General features: G+C 47.8%; 1 protein-coding gene across 1 annotated transcript; it reads left to right on the top strand.

Annotated features, from left to right (window-relative positions):
- Positions 1 to 209: 209 nt before the first annotated feature.
- On the top strand, positions 210 to 13,581 carry EIF6 (eukaryotic translation initiation factor 6). The gene is made up of 6 exons (XM_073310046.1): positions 210 to 393; positions 2,875 to 2,960; positions 4,973 to 5,148; positions 8,881 to 9,057; positions 10,736 to 10,917; positions 13,226 to 13,581. The coding sequence occupies exons 1-6, from the start codon at positions 287 to 289 to the stop codon at positions 13,233 to 13,235; spliced, it is 738 nt and encodes a 245-aa protein (XP_073166147.1). The 5' UTR covers positions 210 to 286; the 3' UTR covers positions 13,236 to 13,581.
- The last annotated feature ends 8,298 nt before the right edge of the window (positions 13,582 to 21,879 follow it).

Genomic DNA, 21,879 nt, shown 5'->3' with positions numbered 1-21,879 from the left:
GAGCCCCAGGGAACGGCGCGGAACGGGGGCCCGGGAGCCCGAAGTGAAGGGCGGTCGCCGGCCAGGAACAGACCCGGGCTAAGCGCTGCGCGGGGCCGCGCCGGGCCGGGGCGACAGGGGCCCAGCTCCGGCGGCCTCGCCTGCAGCCGCGGCCTCCCTCCCTCCCTCCCTCCCCAGCGCGGGGCGGCGCCTCCCGGGGCCCGCCCCCGCCCCGCCCCGCCCCGCCCCGGGACGGCAGAGCCGAGGGCGGGGCCGCTCCACCCGCGCGAGTCTCCGCGCTCCGGCCATGGCGGTCCGCGCCAGCTTCGAGAACAACCACGAGATCGGCTGCTTCGCCAAGCTCACCAACCGCTACTGCCTGGTGGCCGTCGGCGGCTCGGAGAACTTCTACAGGTCAGAGCCCCGGCCGGCCGCGGCCCCGGGACCCGGCCTCCCTCCCCCCCTGTCCCCGCCTCGGCCCCGGGACCGGCCTCCCTCCCCCCCCCCCGCCTCGGCCCCGGGACCCGGCCTCCCTCTGGCTTCCCCCCCTGCCCCCGCCTCGGCCCCGGGACCGGCCTCCCTCCCCCCCTGCCCCCGCCTCGGCCTCCGCCCTGGGGCCCGGCCTCCCTCTGGCTTCTGCCCCCGCCTCGGCCCCGGGGCCCGGCCTCCCTTCCCCCGCCTCCGGGCCTGGCTTCCCTCCCCCCCCCCCGCCTCGGCCTCTCTCTTCCCCCCCCGTCCCCTCCTCCGCCTCGGGGCCTGGCCTCGGGGCCCGGCTTCCCTTCCCCAGCCTCGGCCTCGGGGCCCGGCCCCCCTTTTCTCCCCCCGCCTCGGCCCCGGGGCCCGGCCCCCCTTCCGCCTCCGGGCCTAGCCTCCCTCCCCGCCTCGGCCCCGGGGCCCGGCGCCCAGCCTCCCTTCCCCCCTGCCCCTTCCTCCGCCTCGGGGCCCGGCCTCCCTCCCCCCCGCCTCGGCCCCGGCCCCCCTTTTCCCCCCGCCTCCGCCCAGGGCCGCCGCCGCCTCGCCTCCACTCTGGGGGCTCGGTCTCCCTGCTCCCCACCCTTCTCCTCGGCCCTGGGGCTCGGACTCCCCAGCCCTGGGGCTTGGCCCTTCCACCTTCCTAGGGCCCGATACCCCCGCCCCCCTCGCAGTCTCGATCCTCCTGGAAGAAGAGGCTGGTGGTTTCTAATCCGGGGAGGGGTGTAAAGAGCCGGGATACAGACAGTCTCCTTACACAGTTCTGGCCTCCCATAGTCCGGTTGCATCCCCTTAGAAAGGGGACTAGAAATGACTGTGTTAGGCCAGGACAGGGTGCACCATTAACTCATAGCCGTGGCTCTCAACCTTTCCAGGCTACTGTGCCCCTTTCAGGGGGCGGATTTGTCTTGCACACCCCAAGTTTCACCTCACTTAAAAACGACCTACTTACAAAATCTGACGTAGGAATACGAAAGTGTCGCAGCGCACTGTTACTGAAAAATTGCTCACTTTCTCGTTTTTACCATATAATTGTAAAATCAATTGGAATATAAATATTGTACTTACATTTCTGCATATAGAGCAGTATAAACAAGTCATTGTCTGTATGAAATTTTAGTTTGTACTGACTTTGCTCGTGCTTTTTATGTAGCCAGTTGTAAAACTAGGCAAATATCTAGAGGAGTTGATGTACCCCTGGAAGACCCCTGTGTACCCCTAGGGGTATGTGTACCCCTGGTTGAGAACCACTGGCTTATGTAACAGCATCGTATTTCCAGTATTCTCCATTCCTTATGTTTCCCAGCTTCTTGTTTGCTTTTTGACCACTGGTGGTGTTGAGCAGAGGTTTCAGTTGAGCTGCCCACCTGGATACCCAGGGCTTTTTCTTGGCTTGTTGCATTTAACTTACCAGTAAGATGTATGAGTAGTTGAGACTGGTCCCTCCAGCCTGTGTTATCTTGCATTTGTCAATACTGAATTTCAGTTGCCATCATGTTGCCCATTCACCCAGCTTGATTATGTCCCTCTGAAAGTCCTCACTGTCCTCGTCGGTCTTGATTGATTTAGGGCATGTCTGCATGTACAGCACGGCAGCAGTACAGCTGTGCCCCTGCAGCGCATCTGGTGAAGATACTCTGTGCGGATGGGAGAGAGCTCTCCTGTCAGCATAATAAAACCACTTCCATGAGCGGCAGAACCTCTCCTACATACATAGTGCTGTGCACACATGTGCTTATGGCAGTGTAACTTATGTTGCTGACAAAACTGTGTAGTGTAGACAAGGCCATAACCTCAAATAATGGTGTCACATGGAGTTTTAGCTACCTCACTGTTCTTCCCTTTATCCAGATCATTGATAAATAAATTAAACAGCAGGTGTCCTAGTACAGGCCCTAGAGGTGTCATTCTTTGTTTTCTAAGCCTTGACTGTACTTCACCTCTCACTCCACAAGTACTTTAGTTTCCTTATTAGCTTCCTGTGAGGGTCTTTGTCAAAGGCTGTTTCGAATTTATGTGGACTTCAATCAGCCTGTTCTTTATTCACTGTGTTGCTGGCATATTCAAAGAATTCTAGTCATCATTTTAACAGGAAATTAATTCATTTTAGTTGGGAAGACTGTGTGGGTCTAGTGGACAGGGCACACTGCACTGGGGCTCAGGAAGCCTGAGTTTTATTCCTGACTCTGCCATTAACCTGCTGTGAAGATTTGGGCAAGCCAGTGAACTTCTCTGCCCCTCAGTCTCCCCATTTGTAAAGTGGAGATACTCATTTTTATAAAACAGGTCAGGAACATCAGATCTCCTTCTCAGGTGTACTGATTTGATTTCCCTTGGGGTCTGAGTCCCTCTGGATTGAATGGGATTCTCTGTATATGCCACTCTTTGCTTTGCAGCATCATTTCACTGTCTTTCTTATTGCAGTATCTTTGAGGGGGAGCTTTCTGAGACCATCCCTGTTGTTCACGCTTCCATAGCTGGATGCCGGATCATTGGGAGAATGTGTGTTGGTAAGTCACGTCCTTCAAGCTGATACCTTGTGGTGTGCTCTTAATGGGGATTGGGCCGGAACATGTCATTTAACAAGATTCTAGACTCTCATTCTGCAGTATAAGGAAGACTCTGGGTCAAGACGTTCTGGATCTGCCTAGGAGCCACCCGTTCCCATATTGAACAGGGATTAGAGTTTGAGGTTCCAGCTGTGACAAATAGGGGATAGTAGGAGGGTTGCAGATATAGCCCCATGGACCTGAAGGGACTTCTTTTCTGACCTCTGGCCAGCAGAGGTTGTTGAGCGGAGCCAGGCCTGAGGGTGGGACAAAGGGGTGGAACTGGGAAGACTTCTTTCCAAAATCAAAAATGTATCAATTTGAGAGTAAAGAAAAGCCTGTGTGTGGAGGGAGGGACGGGGGGTAGAGCCTATGCCACATAGGGTTTGGCTTCTGTCGTGGGGGGAATCACAACCACTCCTCTGCAGCACTGGGGTCGGTGTTTCACGTGCTTCTACTTGTGGGGGATGGGGAGTTGCTTGTCACGCGTAAGTTTCTCTTACTGATAAATCTGTAGGGAATACCCTGTTTTGATGGGCATTAATGGTTCAGCATCTAGCCATTACAAATACACATCGCAAAAGCAGTATTCCTCCTTTCACTTGCATGTAGCCAGGGACACAGCAGGACGCAGCTCTTGTTTTTACAATCCATTCCGGTGAGAGGAAAGAGAATGTTTGTCCTTTATCAGTTTGTCTGGAGAAGCGTTTGACAGATCTTGATTATTACTGCGTGCCACATTAGAGTAATGAAATGAGCATAGTTGGGAACACCAGTTAGATTCTGCAGATGCTAGACTGCTAATAAGGGATTTAATTTCTGATTAAAGGGGAAAAAATTGAGGTTTCTGCCCTTTTCAGTTTGCTTGGTAGGGTTTTTGTAAGGAATCTCCTCCCCTCCCCCGCTTGTGTTTTATGTTAGAAATTTGGGTGTCCCGTTTGCTCCCTGAGACTGTAGTCACTGGGGGACTTGTGAAATCCTGAATTAACAGGCCAAGAAGGGAAAGTGAACTTTAATCAGACTGTTTTAAAACTGTTTTTAATAACACCTAGTTAACCTTTTGAGGAAAGGACACCTTTGTTAAAGGTTCTGTCTACACACTCTGCATAATTAACGAGGCCTGAGACCCAGAAGCCCCTCAAGTAAAACCAGGATAGACCATCTAGACATTCCTGATGCCTAAGGCTGTTTTTAAAATTTTTTTTAAAGGCAAAAGACTATCTTAAGAAAACAAACCAACACCTCAAATCATTCCTCTCAGGGACTTTCTCCCTCATAAAGAAGCAACAACCACCAAGGGTACATCTGCACAATGATGATAAACCCACAGCTGGCCTGGGTCAGCTCACTTGGATTCAGGGTCTGGTGGTCGCAAGGACCTTCCTAAAGGCCGCCTTGGACTCGGCAGATTTGGCCACTCGCACGATGGCTACCGCCATAGCCATGAGACGCAGCTCCTGGCTTCAGGTCTCGGGGCTCCCGCTTGAGGTCCAGAATACTATCTAGGACCTACCCTTTGACTGTTCTGGACTCTCTTCAGAGCAGACAGACTTTAGGTTCCATAGTCTAAAGGACTCACGGGCAACCCTTGAATCCCTGGGGATTCACATGCTGGCCCCCCAAAGGAAGCTGTTCAAAGTTCGGCCCACCCCATGCTTCTACTCTGCTCCTCCCAGGACTATAATAGGAAACAGGGCAGGAGTAACAGAAGGCGCCCATCTCTGTCCTCCTCAGGCCTCAAAACCGAACTTTTGAAGTTGCACCTGAGGCCTCGTGAATTATGCAGAGCGTGTAGATAGAACCTTTAACAAAGGTGTCCTTTGCCTCAGTCATGCTGAAGACTATGTTGGGGGAGGTGCTGAGTGAGCCTGAGGAGCCCTGAGGCCAGCTTGTTTGAAGGCTAAGAAGTGGGCAAGCCAGGCAGGTGAACACCTTTAACTTGGCCTGAAGCAGAACTCCTTTTTTTCTTTTAGGGAACCGGCATGGTCTGTTGGTCCCAAGCAGTACAACAGACCAGGAGCTTCAGCACATCCGCAACAGCCTGCCAGACTCAGTCCGAATCCAAAGAGTGGAGGAGCGGCTCTCAGCTTTGGGCAATGTCACCACATGCAATGACTACGTTGCACTTGTCCATCCAGACCTTGACAGGGTAAATGGCTTTTATTCTTTTACAAGTTCAGTGGAGACCTTTAAAGCAAACCCCGCCCTAGAGCTAGACTTCATAGTTATTGGGGTTCGCTAGGAACATTTCCAGTTCATGCCAAGTAACACAAGACTGCATGCTAATAGCGCTTGACAGCATGGGAGTCTGCTTTACTTAGCTTTTCATTCTTCTCAGCAGAGGAATGGCAGAGTTGGCTTCTGCTCTAAAAGGCTGCCTCAAGATTCAGCTTTGACTGCCCTTCATTCTCCCTTTCACTAATCCTTATTTGTAGGGCAGATAAAAACACAAGCTCTGCCCTGAAAAGTTTTACAATCTAGTGTTCAACATACAGACAGTCCTCGGACTTATGACACAATTGGTTCCTGAAAATTTTGTCATAAGTCATAACTTGGAACCACAATCCACCCCATTGCGGGACTGAGCATCGTGAAGTCAAAACCAATTGTCATAAATCGAATCAGGGTGTCAGTTCAAAGTGTCGTAAGTCGAACGTCGTAAAGTCAAGGACTGCCTGTACTGGGACTAAGGGAGAGGTAATATAATGAAGGAGAGCAGTGATGACCGTATCAGGTGGTTACTCACTGGAGGCACATGTGCATCTGGATGGCTAAACTGCAACTGATTGCCCACAGCGCATCCAGTGAAAAAATGTGGATGAGTTGGATTTTAGGGGGCTTTGAGTGAGGGAAGGGGTGATGAGCTTGTATCCTGGTGTAGAGAGCATGGAAGAAAGCAGAGAAATGGAAGTCAGGGACCAAGAAGCACAAAGGCTGTCATGGTGTGGTTGAGGGGGCAGAGTAAGAGATTAAGTTACAGGCATAGGCAGGAACAGAGCTGTACACGGCTTTGAAATGAATAGGAGAATGTGATGCAGTTGAGAACAGGCAGTCAAAAGAGAGATGCAAGGAGTGGGTAATAAGGTGAGATTCTGCAGGGCAGATCGTTGGAGGCAGTGTTTTGATTGAATTGGGGGCACAGTGTGGGTGCCAGGGAGTTCAGACAGAGGAAGGTTGTGAAATTGAAATGGGAGATGATTAGAGAGTTTTAGTGGTTGGGCTTGAGGAAAAGCTGTTAAAACCTGAATTCTGTGTTTCCTTGCTAGCAGAGTGCAGCCAGTGTTATGTTGGTTGGTTCCTGCCAAGTGAATTTCCACCCTGCCTGGGCGCCCACCGTCTGCAGGTTTAGCCTCTCCAACACTTCTGTTCTCATTAAACAAGTTCATTACTGCAAATTGATTTGGTTCTTGGTCTATCAAATTCCTCTCCTGGGGCCATTTGTCTCCTTCACTGCCTCACTTAGCCCGTTTCTCTCCTTAGGTAAGTTTCATATTTTTTCTCCCCAGGGTCATGTAGGGGTCCACCAGGGTCTCCAGTGGGACCTATGTCCCTTGGTGAAGGTGTCTAGGAGAAGTGAAGTGCAGGGCCATAGGAGCCCCTTGAAGGAATTGCTCCTTGTTCCATGTGCTGCTGGGCATCTTCCACTCTGTCCACAAAAAGCTGGTTAACAAATTGCCCAGAAAAGCGTGTTCTCTGTAATACTCGGTCTGGGATGATCTTGTGGCTGAAGCCCAGTTCTTCAAGTCAGGAGACTTGATTCTGTTCTTAACTGCGCCTAAGACTCCCTGTGTGATGTTGGGCTAGTCATTGAGCTTTCTGTATTCCAGTTTCTTCTTCAGGAGATAATACCCCACAGGTGTCTTAATCGTTCAACAGAACAGTCAGGATCAGGACTACTTTGTGCTTGGGGCTGTACAAACGCATATGAGGACGTGGCTCCCTGCCCCAAAGAACTTACAGTAGATGAAGAATCTAATGCTCTAACTTGAAAAATGCTTTGAGATCCTTGGATAACAGATGATGTACAAGTGCAGAGTATTGATGGAGGCAATATTTGTTGCTGTGTTCTGGTGTCTGAGTGTCTTTCCTTGCTAGGCTGTTGCATAACCGATGTTCTCCTCCCTCCGAATACACAAGGGTATGAATTGGACAACTACGAATCAGATTGGTCAGTGAGGGCTGTCAAAGACTAGTGCTCACTATTGGATTTGGTATCCATGCTTGAAAGAAGAGACAATGTAATTCTTCCACCTGTTCCCATTGAGCAAGTATATGTTCCATTCAGCACCTGAACTAGGGGGAAAGGTTCTATGTCCGTGCTGGTGATCTCACCTCTAGAACTGTTGTTATTGCTTGTTTTACAGTAGCATCTCAGCGACCCCATTACGCTAGGTGCTGTACAAACATAGAACAGACACAGTCCTTGGCCCAAAGAGCTTCCAATCTGAGTATAAGGCAAAAGACAGTCGTATATAACAAACAGGTTGGGGGTAGAAGGAAACAATGAGCCAGTATTGGCAGCATGATAGGTAGTGGTCTTAGGCCACCTGCTGCCTAACTTCAGGTTTTGGAGACATCACAGCAGAAGGAAGCATGAAAGAGGACAGGGAGGGAGATGACTTTGTGGTAGTTTAAAGTTTCTCCTGTGTGTAGGGCAGCATGGGTGATAGTAGGAGATGCTTGTTTGAAAGTTTAACAAGTGGGTGGTAGAGGCTGGCATTATTGGCAGAATGGAGTTGAGTCAACATCTCGATAGCATGTCAGAGATGCTAGCTTGGGTGGGGATAAGCTGTGATGGGCCTTGAAAGTGAATGCAAATAATTTGTGTTTGCTGTGATGGAGCAGGGGGAGCAAGTGAAGGGATGCAAAGAGGGGTGACTTTCAAAAGGAGGTGCCAGGAAAGCTTACCTTTGCAGCCATGTTTTGAATGGATGTAAGTGAGGTGAGGAGGGATTTGTCAAGGCTGGAGCAGAGCAGGTTGTAGTAATTGGGCTTTAGCTGTGTGGCTGGAGAAGAAGGGCGCTCTTAAGTCTTTTGCAGGAAAAAGAGGCAACATGCAGACACATGGGTGTGTCAGTCTAGAGGGCCATGTTGAAGATGATACCCAGGTGACAGGGAAGATGGTGGGGTTACCCACAAGGAGAGGGAGCATTTTTGATGAGAGGTTAAGAGCTCTGTTTTGGTCATATTGAGCTTGAGCTGACAGCTGGACACTCACCAGGGAACCTGAGACACTGGCTGAGGTTTTAGATGGAATAGAAGATGACAAGTCTGGAGTGGAGAAGTGGGTCTGTGAGGAATCGTAACATAAAGATGATAGTTGAAGATTCTTAGATTCCAAGGGCAGAAGGAGCCACTGTGATCATCTAGACTGACGTATAGACCTTTCCCAAAATAATTCCTAGAGCAGGTCTTTTAGGAAAAACATCCAGTCTTGATTTAAACATTGTCAGTGATGAAGAATCACCACACCTTGGGTAAATTGTTCCAAGGATTAATTACTTTCATAGTTAAAAATTTACACCATATTTCCAGTCTAATTTCAACTTCCAAAATGACCAAGTCATGGACGGGCGGGTAAGATTGAAGAGGAGGAGCATGGTTGAATGTGTTGAAGTCGACTGGCAGGTCAAGGAGGAGAATGATGGAGTGCTAATTGTTTTTTTTGTTGTTGTTGGACCTAACAGCAGGTGTAGTTAATATACCTACAAAATGAAAATCTGAGCTCTTGAAATCAGAATAGGTTCTTCCAAAACACCCTGAGCAAGTTTTCTCCCAAGCATAGCTCTGCTCCCCGCTCAACTCGCATGGGGTTTCTACATAATGTTTTGAGATAACATTTGTGCCAAGGACACACGCTTCTCATTTTATGTATTTACAGGAGACTGAAGAGATCTTGGCAGATGTGCTCAAAGTAGAAGTTTTCAGACAGACGGTTGCAGACCAGGTTCTGGTTGGAAGTTACTGTGCTTTTAGTAACCAGGGAGGACTTGTGCACCCAAAGACTTCAACTGAAGACCAGGATGAGCTCTCCTCACTGCTGCAAGTCCCACTTGTGGTAAGGCATTTGTAGACTTGTGCCTTCTCTCGCCCTTCCCACCCCAGAGTCTTCTGACTGTTGGAGAGGTTTGGATCTTCACAGCTGTACCCCTTTCCAGCCTCCATGTTGTGTCCTGCCCCCAGGTGCATTGCCTGCTTTGTCTAGCTTTTATCAAGCAGCTGTAGCGTGTGGACTTGTTAGTTTCACCGCTGCCCACATGAAAAGAAGCTGTGCCCTCTCCCTGCTGCTAAAAGGCTCTCAGTAGTGTGTCTTTCCTCCTCCCACAAATAGCTTCTCAAGTCTTCTGGGTACCAAATGCCCCAACTGCCAAAATCTCCCACTCCAACTTCTAAAATGCAGCTGTGTGTTTCAGTGCCAAAGTCTCTGGCAAGCAAAGTTGGGGTAGTAAAATAAATGTAATTATTATCAATGTGAACACTGCTGTGACCCTGTGCTGATTGCACTGGGCACTGAGGGGAGGAGATGGCCTGGAAGGCAGTACCACAAAGTTCTGGGTTTGCTGCCTGAGTGAAGCTGAATGGGCTGCATAGGACACATTGCCTGTTCACAAGGTGTTGCACTCTGATGGCAAACGAGAGATCTGCCCTATAGCATCTTGTCATCCTCTTGGAGCGTGAGGAAGGAGTGATGTGATTTGGCCTTTACTGGCCTTTTAAAAATTCCAGTGATAGAATTGTGTTCCCTTTGAACCACGCGGTGGCAAGCTAGTCCCCAGTCTGATTTGTGACTTTCAGCATAGCTGTAGAGTTTAGTTTCCCATCTGTTGTTTTCTGCTTGATTTGTGCGCAGTTAATTTCTCCTCTGAGTTTAAATGCCTCTTTGCTTTTGTTCTTGTTCTGCTTTTCTTTCTTTAAAGAGGTCAGCTGTCCTATTAACACCTTCAATTTAGTTTTTCTAAAGTGTATTTTCCTCCAGCAAGAGAGAATAAGTTTGTCGCAGCGCTGCCTTCAGAAGCTGTCTGGTTTTATTTGTAGCTTAGTATTGTTAGTTCTCTAGTTCAGTGGTTGCTTTAATTGCTTTGGAATCAGAGGTCTCTGTAGCATAAACCTGGTGTGTAGCAGTTGGGCTGAGAGGGGAAGTGACCGCTCTTGCTCTGGGACTACATAGGGAACCCACTGCTTCCCAGCCCAGTCATCGTGCCCTAGGAGCACTGGGCAGTGTTTAAGCCAAAGGTTAGAAACCTGAATTAGGAGCTGATCTAAAGTTTAGCAACTGAGCAGAGGGAACAAGAGGTTGGATGTGGGGAATAATGGCTGTACGTTGTCTCCTGTTCCTCAGGACCTTCATCCACCTTTCAGCGGAAGTCTCTATCCTAGAAGAAAAGCTGCTCCCAGTCACCACTGTCTCCTAAACAGAATTTTAAATAACCAAATATTACATTGTCCAATTATATAGATGCAGATAGTTGAACCAGCATTACCCATATAGGTCTGCTTATGGATGGAACCCACATGAAAAAACTACCGTTCTTCAGCCCAAAAATGTGTCCCGTCAGAGGAGGTAACATTTTCAAACAAGATGGTAGCCATTGTGGTGACAGGAGTCTGCGGGATAGTTTGGCTGGTGCCCTTCCCTGGTGACTAGCAACGCGATAAAGTATAATTGATTAACTGTTTCTGTTGCTGTCACTGTGGTCTTGTGCTGACCCCTTTCTCTCCCTGTTTGTTTTTGCCAGGCTGGAACAGTAAATCGTGGCAGTGAGGTTATTGCTGCAGGGATGGTTGTGAACGATTGGTCTGCCTTCTGTGGGCTGGACACAACCAGCACAGAGCTATCGGTTATCGAGAGCATCTTCAAACTGAATGAAGCTCAGCCAAGTACCCTTGCTACCAGCATGAGAGATTCCTTGATTGACAGGTAGGTGGGATCGCATACTGTGCACGTGCATCTTCAAAACCTGCAAAAATGTTAGCAAAGACAAGCTAGCCAGGATTTGTTTGCCAGGATTCATTTCTTGCCGTCGGCTTTTCTTTAGATTCTACGTTTTGCCAAAAATTAAAGATACAAGCCATATTTTCTTTAATTCTTCCTTGTACCTTTTTCTGTTAGTCACTTTCATGAGCATGCTTAGGGCTCTTGTTACCTCTATGATATTATAATGGGAACCTACTAAGTCTCACTGTAATTAGTTTCTAAGCCCTGTCCTCAATTTTCACATGCTCATCTTCTAGAAAATGTAGTGTATGGGCTGAAATTTTCTATGCTTGTTTCCCCCTGAAGATTAATTTTATTTTTGAGCAAAAGCCCTTCAGCTGTGTTTGAGTACAGTGAGTGAAAAGTACAGTCATTACAAGCATTTTGACCATACTGTTTTAGACATACTAAAACAAAAATGACTGAAGCTTGAACTTTGGCCTGGATATAGTCTTTAAGGACTAGCACCTTTGCTTGGTTTGCAAGGGAAAAAATTGGTTATGATTAACCAGAAGTTCTAAGCATTTGAAAACAATGTGCTGAAGATGTGTGCTAGATTTTTTTTTTCCATTAAGCCTGTATGTTTGCACGTGGATGCGTAGCTAAATAGTGCACTTCTCAGTGCTGTGTGACATACAACATTCATAGCTTTTAAATGACTGAATCGGTTTCCTTCAAACTGGGCTGGAATTCTGGAGCTGTGAGATCTGCAAAACTGTCAAAGTTTGACCAAGCCAAGACTATAACAGGGTTCAAAAAAGAACTAGATAAATTCATGGAGGATAGATCCATCAATGGCTATTAGCCAGGATGGGCAGGGATGGTGTCCGTAGCCTCTGTTTGCCAAAAGCTGTCAATGGGCAACGGGATGGATCACCTGTTCTGTTCATTCCCTCTGGGGCACCTGTTATGGGCCACGGGTGGAAGACAGGATATTGGGCTAGATGAACCTTTGGTCTGACCTAGTATGGCCGTTCTTATATACTCTTGCATTCTTATGAGTAAAATTTGATAGTTTAAAAATTCTTCATGTTTAAATTTAGCACGTTCATCTTTCCCAAGGCCATCCTGGCTGGTACCCTCCAGCCCCTTTATTTCCACAGTTTGTGTGTTCTTCAAGGCTTTTATCCAAGTTAAACTAATCTAAGACCTTAACCATTTACACAGCTGTGACTCTCCCACTAGTTCTAGTGATGATGACCGCCGTTGTCACCACTTGCTACTGTTGGTGGATGAGCACCCACTGTGGGACGTTGGTGGGAGGTTTTTGCAATGCAGATGCAGCTGTATAGCTTGGGTCCGACTTTCACCAACTGGGCCTGTCACTGTTTGAGGACTGGCAGGGATTTCACCGACGTGGTAGTAGAGACTGCTGAAGATCTGGGATTTCTCAAAAGTTCCCAATTTAAAAAACACTTTTGGGCGCAGCAGTGGGTCAGATGTATTTCTGCTGCCTTAAACAATGTGCTTCCTAGGTGTAAGTGTGCTGTCCCCTGGCCTGGCCTGAGTGGTGTGGTGCATCATGTCCCTCCCCAGCGGTGGCTGTATAGGGGTCCTTGTATATGAAGTTTACAAGGGGTTTTGGAACCCTTTGAAATGAAAGACCCTATGAAAATAAATTTTCTAAACGAGCTGGAAATTTACAAAGTCTAGGAACCAAGTCTCTTTACCTGCCCTTATAATTATGATTGTACCCCCTTTATAACATGACTAATATGGTGCCAGCGGTGTGTGGAAAAGCAACATAGACACGTCCCTGCCTGAGTGCTCACAGTTTAGTGGCTGGGTCCTCACTTCCATTGTGGCTCCTCTGTCACTCCAGTTGAAAGGTCCCCTTTTATGCCAGCCCACAGGAATGGTCCTTGGGGATATCCAGTGAAACAGTTTTATGCTGCCTCCCCACAGCCCCTGGTTTAATGTGTGGCTGTAACTGAGCATAAGTTAGAGCAATCCTGAGGCCGCTTGAACTTTCTCTGGGAGCGATGCAGGTCCCCAGGCACGGCTGCGAATGCTGGAGACGTACCATGTTCTTATTGGCCTGGTGAATCTGGCTGCGAGCTATCGTTTGGTCCAGTGCACTGGCTCAGTATTACTCTTGATTTATGTAACTTCACGTTCTAAGACTGCTAACCCTCAGGAACTATAGGGCAGAATGCTGGTAAGTGAAGAGATTGATGTGCCTGCAGCTGGAGATGCTGACTGCCCTTACCTGCTCTCCGTTTGTTAAACCTGATTTCTGTCTTCTTTCTAGTTTGACATGAGAAGTGCTGCTCTGACCTTCCGGCTCGGACTAAGGAGCAGAGTGCCAGGCTCCTATTTCATCTGCTTTCTGGATTACAGATCCGTCTACTGTCATTTCTGTGGGCCCTGCTGAGAGGATGCCACATAATCAACGTTTTTAATGTTCTGTTTACTACGTCCTACTACAAAAACCTGGCAAACATCATGCATGAGTTATAAATATGAAGTGTTCTGTATCCCTGGCTGCCAATTTCCAGTCCTTTCAGTGGTCTCAGCACTGCAGGAATCTGTAACATTAGAGCTTCTCTATGCGTGAAGCTGACTTGGGCTCTTACAGCAGCTAAAGATGCTTTTGTTCACACTTCAGTTCTGGTCTGCTTCTCTTTGCATTGGGCTGTTTACTGACCACCCCAGCCCCGAGGGATTTTTCTCATATAAACGGGAATGGTTTTCTATCACACAACTATATATTTTAAAACCCACATAAAATGGCTTAATGAAAGAGCATAATGCTTCCTCTCTCCTGTTGCTAGACAGTTCTTCCCAGGCCCGATGGCTGTAGGCTACTTTGCCCTGGCTGTAGCTTTACAGAAAAGGTCTGAGGTTGCAGGCACCAAAGATTGTGGCTGTCTGGTGCCTTTCTGAACTCAGCTGTTCTCTGTCCCCAGCCGGTATCCTGAAGCTGTCCCTTTGGTGTGGGGAAACAAGCGTATCAAAGGGCAAGTAGGTATCCGTTCTGCTTACAAACTCAAACCTGACTCATAAGGGACAATCCAGGAGTAATAAGGAACCAGGTGGGCAGCCATAGCTCTGAAAGCAAGGGGTGCCTCTGGGATTCATGTTGGAGAGAAAAGACCAAGTGCCCCCTCAGCTGTTCAGTTCATGTATCCTTCTAACATGGGAGCAATTGGACCCTGCCCCAGAGACAGTGCAGTGAAGCCTTGGGAGAGCTGCTCCCTCTTAGCTGTCAGATATACATGCTTCCCAAACCCTCCCTGACTGCTTCTGATTGTCTCCTGTTTCTCATTGCTAGACATAACGTCTGTGAACCCCAGCGGGGCAGCTCCTGCGAAAGGAACTGCAGTTAGAGCAAATGGCTGAGAGCCTTTGCCTGTGGCACTGGGCTCTGCCCTTCCCCCAAGGTGCTTAGAGGGCTCTCTCCCTGGTCTCCTTGCACCTTCAACATGCTGCTTTGGTGGGAGGAGAAGGTTGGTCCATGGTCTCCTCACACCGTGTTTGTGTGATTTCTTGGGAATCTCCAACTATCTGGCATGTAAGTGGGGGGTTGCCCTGTAGTTAGAATTTCCTTTCCAAGCTGTCCTGGTGCGCCTGCCAGGAAGGCACGGAGGCTGGCTGGCAACACTGCCGAATAAGTTCAGTGGGGAAGGAAATCAGGAAGTTGCACCCTGCTGAGCAGGAGCAGGCTTGAGAAGAACCCAGGCCTGTCCCTCAAAACCCACAAGGCGATTAGCACGAAAGGAGGTAACCGGGTGGATGGGGCACTGTGTGTGGGGGACAGCCAGCATCTGTTCTCACTGCAACGTGGTCCTGGCTCTGTGCTGCTCTGGCACCAGCCCAGCTGTTCCCTGCCCCGGCAGCCCCAGTTCACAGGCCACCAGGCTCATGACTGCCTCATGGGCCTGCCTGCCCTGTCAATCCAGCTGACTTGGAACACTGGCTTCTCCCCACTGGCCCTGGGGACTGTCAGTGTCACGATCCTGATACCTCTTTGGCCCTTCCTCTTCTCCTGGTAGTGGGAGAGGGACAACTAATCCCTCTTCCCCCTGCTAAGTTTCAGTATGGGGCCAACAGCCCCCTTCCACAGAGATGAAGGGGTATGGGGGGGAGGCTGTGACATGGGGATGGGAAAGTGATAAGGGCAGTGTACAGATGCCTCTGCAATGGGTAGATGGAGCTGTGACCCAGGTGGAAGAGTGAAAGGGAAAGCAGGGGAGGAGGGGGCTGTGACCTGGGGCTGTGACCTAGTGCTGGGAGTGGGAAGGGGGGCAGGGCTGTGAATCGGGAGGCAGGGAGTAGAGTGGAGGCTTGTGTTTGTTGGTGGGAGTTTCAGAACAGACCTATTGGGGGCAGGATTTCCTGGGGGAGAGGTACGAGTGCAACATCCATGGGGGGGTGGGAGATTGCAATGGTGTCCCTCCCAGCGGGGGCCACTGTTGTTTTCAGCATTGGGGCACTACTGCAGGAAAGCCCAGGAAGTTTGGAGAGGTACCCTATTGAGGGGTGGTGGGGAGAAGGTGGCTCTGTGGGGGAGGGTCCAGGACCCTGGTGGGGAGGGGCACAGCACAGAGGGGACTCTGGGGAGGAGTGGGGTTGAAGAGCAATGGCTGTGGGGGGAAGGGGAAGGCCAGAGAGGCCAATGTGATTTCTCAACAGAAAATGCCTTTTCCACAAGGGAATTTGCTGAGACTTTTCCACTGAACCCAAACGTTTCATCTGGAGTCAGGTTGACATGACTAGACCTATTTCAGTTTGGGTCAGTTCAAAATTAATCCAAAGTGCTGGGTGCCTTGTGCCCCTGTCTCTACGGGCAGGGTTCCCTGGTTGGACCACATCTCCCACTATGCACTGGGGCCTGACTGAGCTGCTGTGGTGCATCATGGGAGAGATGATCTTGCAGCAGTGCACAGCCCACAGAGAGGACTGGGGGGGTCCCATGAGGCTCTGGGCCAGCTCAGACAGAGGCAAGTCAAGGTTGAACTGACCCTGTTCTGTGAAAAATGGTGCTATTCTGGCTTTGTCTCAGTTTGCAGCAAAGCACATGGTGAAATGTCAGAATTGCCCAGGGGCTGGAAAGCCTGAGTTTTGACCAGCTCTACCTGTGAGAATGTTTGCCGAAAGCCAGCAAGGGGGGCTGCAGGCTGGGAAACAAGCCCCTGATCCTGCATTGCAGCCACCCGGGAACTGCTGCCACAAGCTAAGATGGGGCCATGCAGAGGAGTGTAACCACATGTCTCATCAGCACCATGAGCATGTGCTTACATTTGGGTTTCCACTGACACCAATTCTAGAGTCCTGTATGGATACAAAAATGTGGAACCATAGCCAATCTGCAAAGATGGTAAATGAGGCAACCGCATGTGTGGCTGCAGATATCCACGGATAGAAAGCAGGTATCTGCAGCATTGCAGGGCTCGACTCCTACCCTGTCTCTTTCAGCTTGTGCTCTCGTGAGTGAGGGAGCACAGATGCAAGACTAATAGAGACTGCAGAGCGATGCAAGCGTCTACATGCATGAGATTGGGATGGTCGCTTTCACAGATCATCCCAAGCAAATGCCATTAAACCCTCCATCCAGGTACTACACCACACAGTCATGTGTTTTTAGACATTAGATAGTTTACAGAAACTCTAGTTTACATATGCCTTAAAAACTTTGGGAAACACTTACTGGCACTATATTTCATATCCATAGCCAGCTGGTCATAGCAACATGAATGCAATTGTATGGATCAGAGGGGAGAGGGAAACAGCTGATGTATTTTAAAAACATCTAACAATAAATGACAATAGCTTTTCCATTCATATTAAGGTCAGAGATCTTGTGAGCTACCAGGGCTAGAACAAAGTGTTGCATTTCAGCCTGACTGTTACCAAGCTCCCATTTTAGCAAATGCAGATTTGCAAATGTAAAACGTTGTACACAGTGTTGCGAGCACTTACAGTCCCAAAATATAGGTGTCAACTATGTGAGTCCCAAAGTGTACCCACAAATCAGGGACAGTGGCAGAAGTGACCTAAACTGTGCCTGAAAAAAACTTAAAAGCACAAAATTGTGGCTATTATTCTTTATACCAGTATAAAATCATAGGACTGGAAAGGCCCTCCAGAGGTCATCAAGTCCAGTCCCCTGCACTCATAGCAGGACTAAGTATTATGTAGACCAGGGGTCTCAAACATGCAGCCCAGAGGCTGCATGCGGCCCACAGAGTTATTTCCTGCAGCCCCGCTATAGGCGCCAACTCCACGGGCAGCCAAGCTCCCCTCCCTCGAGTGCACCACGTCCTTGCTTCTCCACCTACCTCCCAGCGCTTCCCTCTGCTAAACAGCTGTTTGGCAGCACTTAGGACTTTCCAGGAGGGATGGGGGAGGAGCAGGGAAGCGGCCTCCTCATGGGAGAAGGCGGAGCTGGGATTTGGGGAAGGGGTTGGAATAGGGGCAGGGAGGGGGCAGAGTTGGGGTGGGGACTTTGGGGAAGGAATGGGGGCGGGGAAGGGGTGGGAAGAGGTGGGGCATGGGGCAGGGCCTCATGGATGGGGGTGGAGTGGGGGTGGCGCTTTAACCAAAATAATTCTAAAAGTAAAGGTGTGTTTTGTCATTTGAGTGAGGTGCATTACTGAGTGGTTATATTTTATTAAAACCCGTCTTCACATTACAGTTTTTAAAAAGTTAATACATTGACTTTTAATAGCATACTATATTTATTACTCTTCGTTTTTGACCATATTTTTGTATGAAAAGGTTTCAGTGATGCAGCCCTCGGGCCAATGTACTAGTCCTCATGTGCCCCTCGTGGTGATTTGAGTTTGAGATCCCTGATTTAGACCATTCCTGACAGGTGTTTGTCTCACCTTCTTGTAAACATCTCCAATGATGGAGATTCCACAACCTCCCTGGGCAATTTATTCCAGTGCTTAACCACCCTGACAGTTAGGAAGTTTTTCCTAATGTCCAACCCAAACCGCCCTTGCTGCAATTTAAGCCCATTGCTTCTTGTCCTGGCCTCAGAGGTTAACGAGAACAATTTTTCTCCCTCTTCCTTGTAACAACATTTTATGGACTTGAAAACTGTTATCATGTCCCTTCTCAGTCTTCTCCAAACTAAACAAACCCAATTGTTTCAAAAAGAAAAGGAGGACTTGTGGCACCTTAGAGACTAACAAATTCATTTGAGCATGAGCTTTCGTGAGCTACAGTTTAGGCCTAATCAATGTGCAGCAGAGAGGATGAATTACTTCTTGTGTCTTGCTTACAACACTCCTTCTAATACATCCCAGAATGAGGTTTGCTTTTTTTTGCCACAGTGCTACACTGTTGACTCATATTTAGCTTGTGATCCACTGTGACCCCCAGATCCCTTTCCGCAGTACTCCTTCCTAGGCAGTCATTCCCCATTTTGTATGTGGGCAACTGATTTTTCCTTCCTAAGTGGAGTTCTTTGCATTTGTCCTTATTGAAATTCATCCTATTTACTTCAGACCATTTCTTCAGTTTGTCCAGACCATTTTGAATTTTAATCCTATCCTCCAAAGCACTTGCAACCCCTCCCAGCTTGATATTGTCTGCAAACTTTATAAGTGTATGCTCTATGCCATTATCTAAATCATTGATGAAGATATTTAACAGAACCAGACCCAGAACTGATCCCTGCGGGACCCCACTCGTTATGCCCTGCCCGCATGACTGTGAACCACTGATAACTACAATCAGGTAACGGTTTTCCAACCAGTTATGCACCCACCTTATAGTAGCTCCGTCTAGGTTGCATTTCCTTAGTTTGTGAGGTCATGAGAGACAGTATCAAAAGCTTTACTAAAGTCAAAATATGCCATGTCTACCACTTCCCCCCAACCCCATCCACAAGGCTTGTTAGCTTTCTTTGACAGGGTGTCAGGTTGGTTTGACATGATTTGTTCTTGACAAATCCATGCTGACAGTTGTTTATCACCTTATTATCTTCTAGATGTTTGCAAATTGCTTAATTATCTTTCCAGGTACAGAAGTTAAGCTGACTGGTCTGTAATTCCCCAGGTTGTTCTTATTTCCCTTTTCACAGATGGGCACTATATTTGCCCTTTTCCAGTCTTCTGGAATCTCTCCCGTCTTCCAAGATAGTTGCTAATGGCTCAGGTATCTCCTCAGTCAGCTCCTTGAGTATTCTAGGATGCATTTCATCAGGCCCTGGTGACTTGAAGACATCTAATTTGTCGAAGTAATTTTTAATTTGTTCTTCTCCTATTTTAGCCTCGGATCCTACCTCATTTTCACTGGCATTCACTATGTTAGATGTCCAATCACCACCACCTTCTTGGTGAAAACCAAAACAAAGAAGTCATTGAGCACCCGTGCCATTTCGACATTTTCTGTTATTATTTCTCCCCTCCCCCACTGAGTAACGGGCCTACCCTGTCCTTGGTCTTCCTCTTGCTTCTAATGTATTTGTAGAATGTTTTCTTGTTAACCTTTCTGTCTCTAGCTAGTTTGATCTTGTTTTGCATCTTGGCTTTTCTAATTTTGTTCCTACATACATATGTTATTTGTTTATATTCATCCTTTGTAATGTGACCTAGTGTCCACTTTTTGTAGGACTCTTTTTTTATTTTTAGATCACTGAAGATCTCCTGGTTAAGCCAGGGTGGTCTCTTGCCATACTTCTATCTTTCCTATGCAGTGGGATAGTTTGCTCTTGTGCCCTTAATAATGTCTCTTTGAAAAACTGCCAACTGTCTCCAACTGTTTTTCCCCTTAGCCTTGCTTCCCATGGGCTCTTACCTACCTACTCCCTGAGTTTGCTGAAGTCTGCCTTCTTGAAATCCATTGTCTTTATTTTGCTGTTCTCCTCCTACCATTCCTTAGAACCATGAACGCTACCATTTCATGATCACTTTCACCCCAGCTGCCTTCCACTTTCAGATTCTCAACCAGTTCCTCCCTATTTTTCAAAATCAAATCTAGAACAGCCTCTGCCCTAGTAGCTTTCTCCACCTTCTGAAATGAAAAATGGTCTCCAATACATTCCAAGAACGTGTTAGATAATCTGTCCCCTGCTGTGTTATTTTCCCAACAGATGTCTGAGTAGTTGAAGTCCCCCATCACCACCAAGTCCTGTGCTTTGTATGATTTTGTTAGTTGTTTAGAAAGCTCATCCACCGCTTCTTCCTGGTTTGGTGGTCTGTAGTAGACCCCTACCCTGACATCACCCTTATTTTTTACCCCTTTTATCCTTACCCAGTGATTTTCGACGTCTGTCTTTTTATTTCCATCTCAATCTAAGTCCAAGTGTGTCCATTTTTAATATATAAGGCAACACCACCTCTCTTTTTTCCCCGGCCTGTCCTTCCTGAGCCAGCTGTACCCTTCTATACTAATATTCCAGCATAAATGAAGGCCAGTCTAAAAATATGTCCCAGAAGCCTTACTTCATTGGCAAGGGGGATTTCTGGCTTTGTAATGGGATAAAGCAACCATTTCCAGCCCTGCTGGCTCAGGAGATAGCCAGCCTTAAACCTGTCACTGGTCCAAGACAGCTGCAATAGTCCCCAGAGGCCAGTGTAGTTTGCCAGGAGAATTCCAGTTTTGGGCAGAAGGAAAATGAGAGAAATATTTTCCACTGGTGTCTGTTTGGAGCTGCTCAGAGGAAGAGTAAAGTGCATGGTAAATGCAATGTGGCACATGGTGCTGGAACTTACAATGTGCATGTCACCACCACATATGTACCTACTGAGTTGGGGAGAGGTGGTTAGTGTTTAAGTCTGGCCTTATTTGGTCCTTTGTTTGCAGTCCTTCAGCCATCTAGAGACTCCATTATGTCTTTCACTAAAATTCAAATGTGTTACATCTACCGCATTCTCTTCTTCCACTGATTGTGTAATTCTGTTGAAGACGCACTCAACGTTTCTTCGCTACTGAAGCGCATTATAAAGCATAAAATTCAAAATAGTCTGAGACTACACAATGTGCAACTCAAATCAGTCACTGAAAGTTATACCGTCCCCTTCACGGTAGGATCCGAGTCCGAGCCAGGCATGTAAAAGTAGACAAATACTAACAATCTCTCTTTCTTTCTGCCCTGCTCTTGTCATCATCTATATTTATAAGCTGAATCATGTGTTAAAAGAAACAAGTGAAACAAACTTTGAGATCCTCATTGATTTTTGACTCATGTTGTACATTGTTGGATGTTAATCAGCTGTTCAATGCTTCTTGCTTCATCAGCTACTCTGTGGCGAAATTCAGCCCAAGGCAAAAGGCCCACTCTAGGACCAGGGCCCCACTCACATCCCAGTTAAGCTCTCAAAACAGGACACAAGTGATGTGTACGCATTGCCTAGGGCTGGTATGGGCTTCTCTGCACAGGGCTGAATGTCACCTGGAATGTTAACAGAAGTGCTGTGTTCATTTTCTTTCATAGTCATTTAACATTGTTTGGATACCAGCATGGAAAACCATATTAAGGAAGTCTTAAGCTAGGACCTGACACCCCCAAGCATTCACATTTACAAGAAGGAAGAACAGACTGTCTGAGAAGGTGATTTGTCAAAGATCAGTACCCAAAATTCAGATATTTATCCAGCTCTTATCCGAGTCTCACATCTTCAGAACTATGCTAGTCATCCTGTGAAAACAAGCTTTCTCGCCGCACTTTGGCATTCCACCTTTTGGCCAAATACTTGAGTGTGAAGAGGTGAGTGAAAATGAAAAATAATTTTCAAAGTTATATAATGTTTTCAAGTTTTAGGCACAGGCATAGTTCTTACTTTATCCAGACCATTTCGCCTCACTATAATGAAGATCTCCCTCCAAACAAGCATTTTCATTCTCTTGAAACCTGAGACGCAAATTTCAGAATCTGATTATACATGCCACTATAACAACTTTTCATCTTTTCCCAGAATTTTCAGATAAAATACAGCAGAGTTCTTATAT

This window comes from Lepidochelys kempii, chromosome 13 (assembly GCF_965140265.1).
Source record: "Lepidochelys kempii isolate rLepKem1 chromosome 13, rLepKem1.hap2, whole genome shotgun sequence".
Taxonomy (NCBI): Eukaryota; Metazoa; Chordata; order Testudines; family Cheloniidae; genus Lepidochelys; species Lepidochelys kempii.
This window is presented reverse-complemented; position numbering and strand designations above follow the sequence as displayed.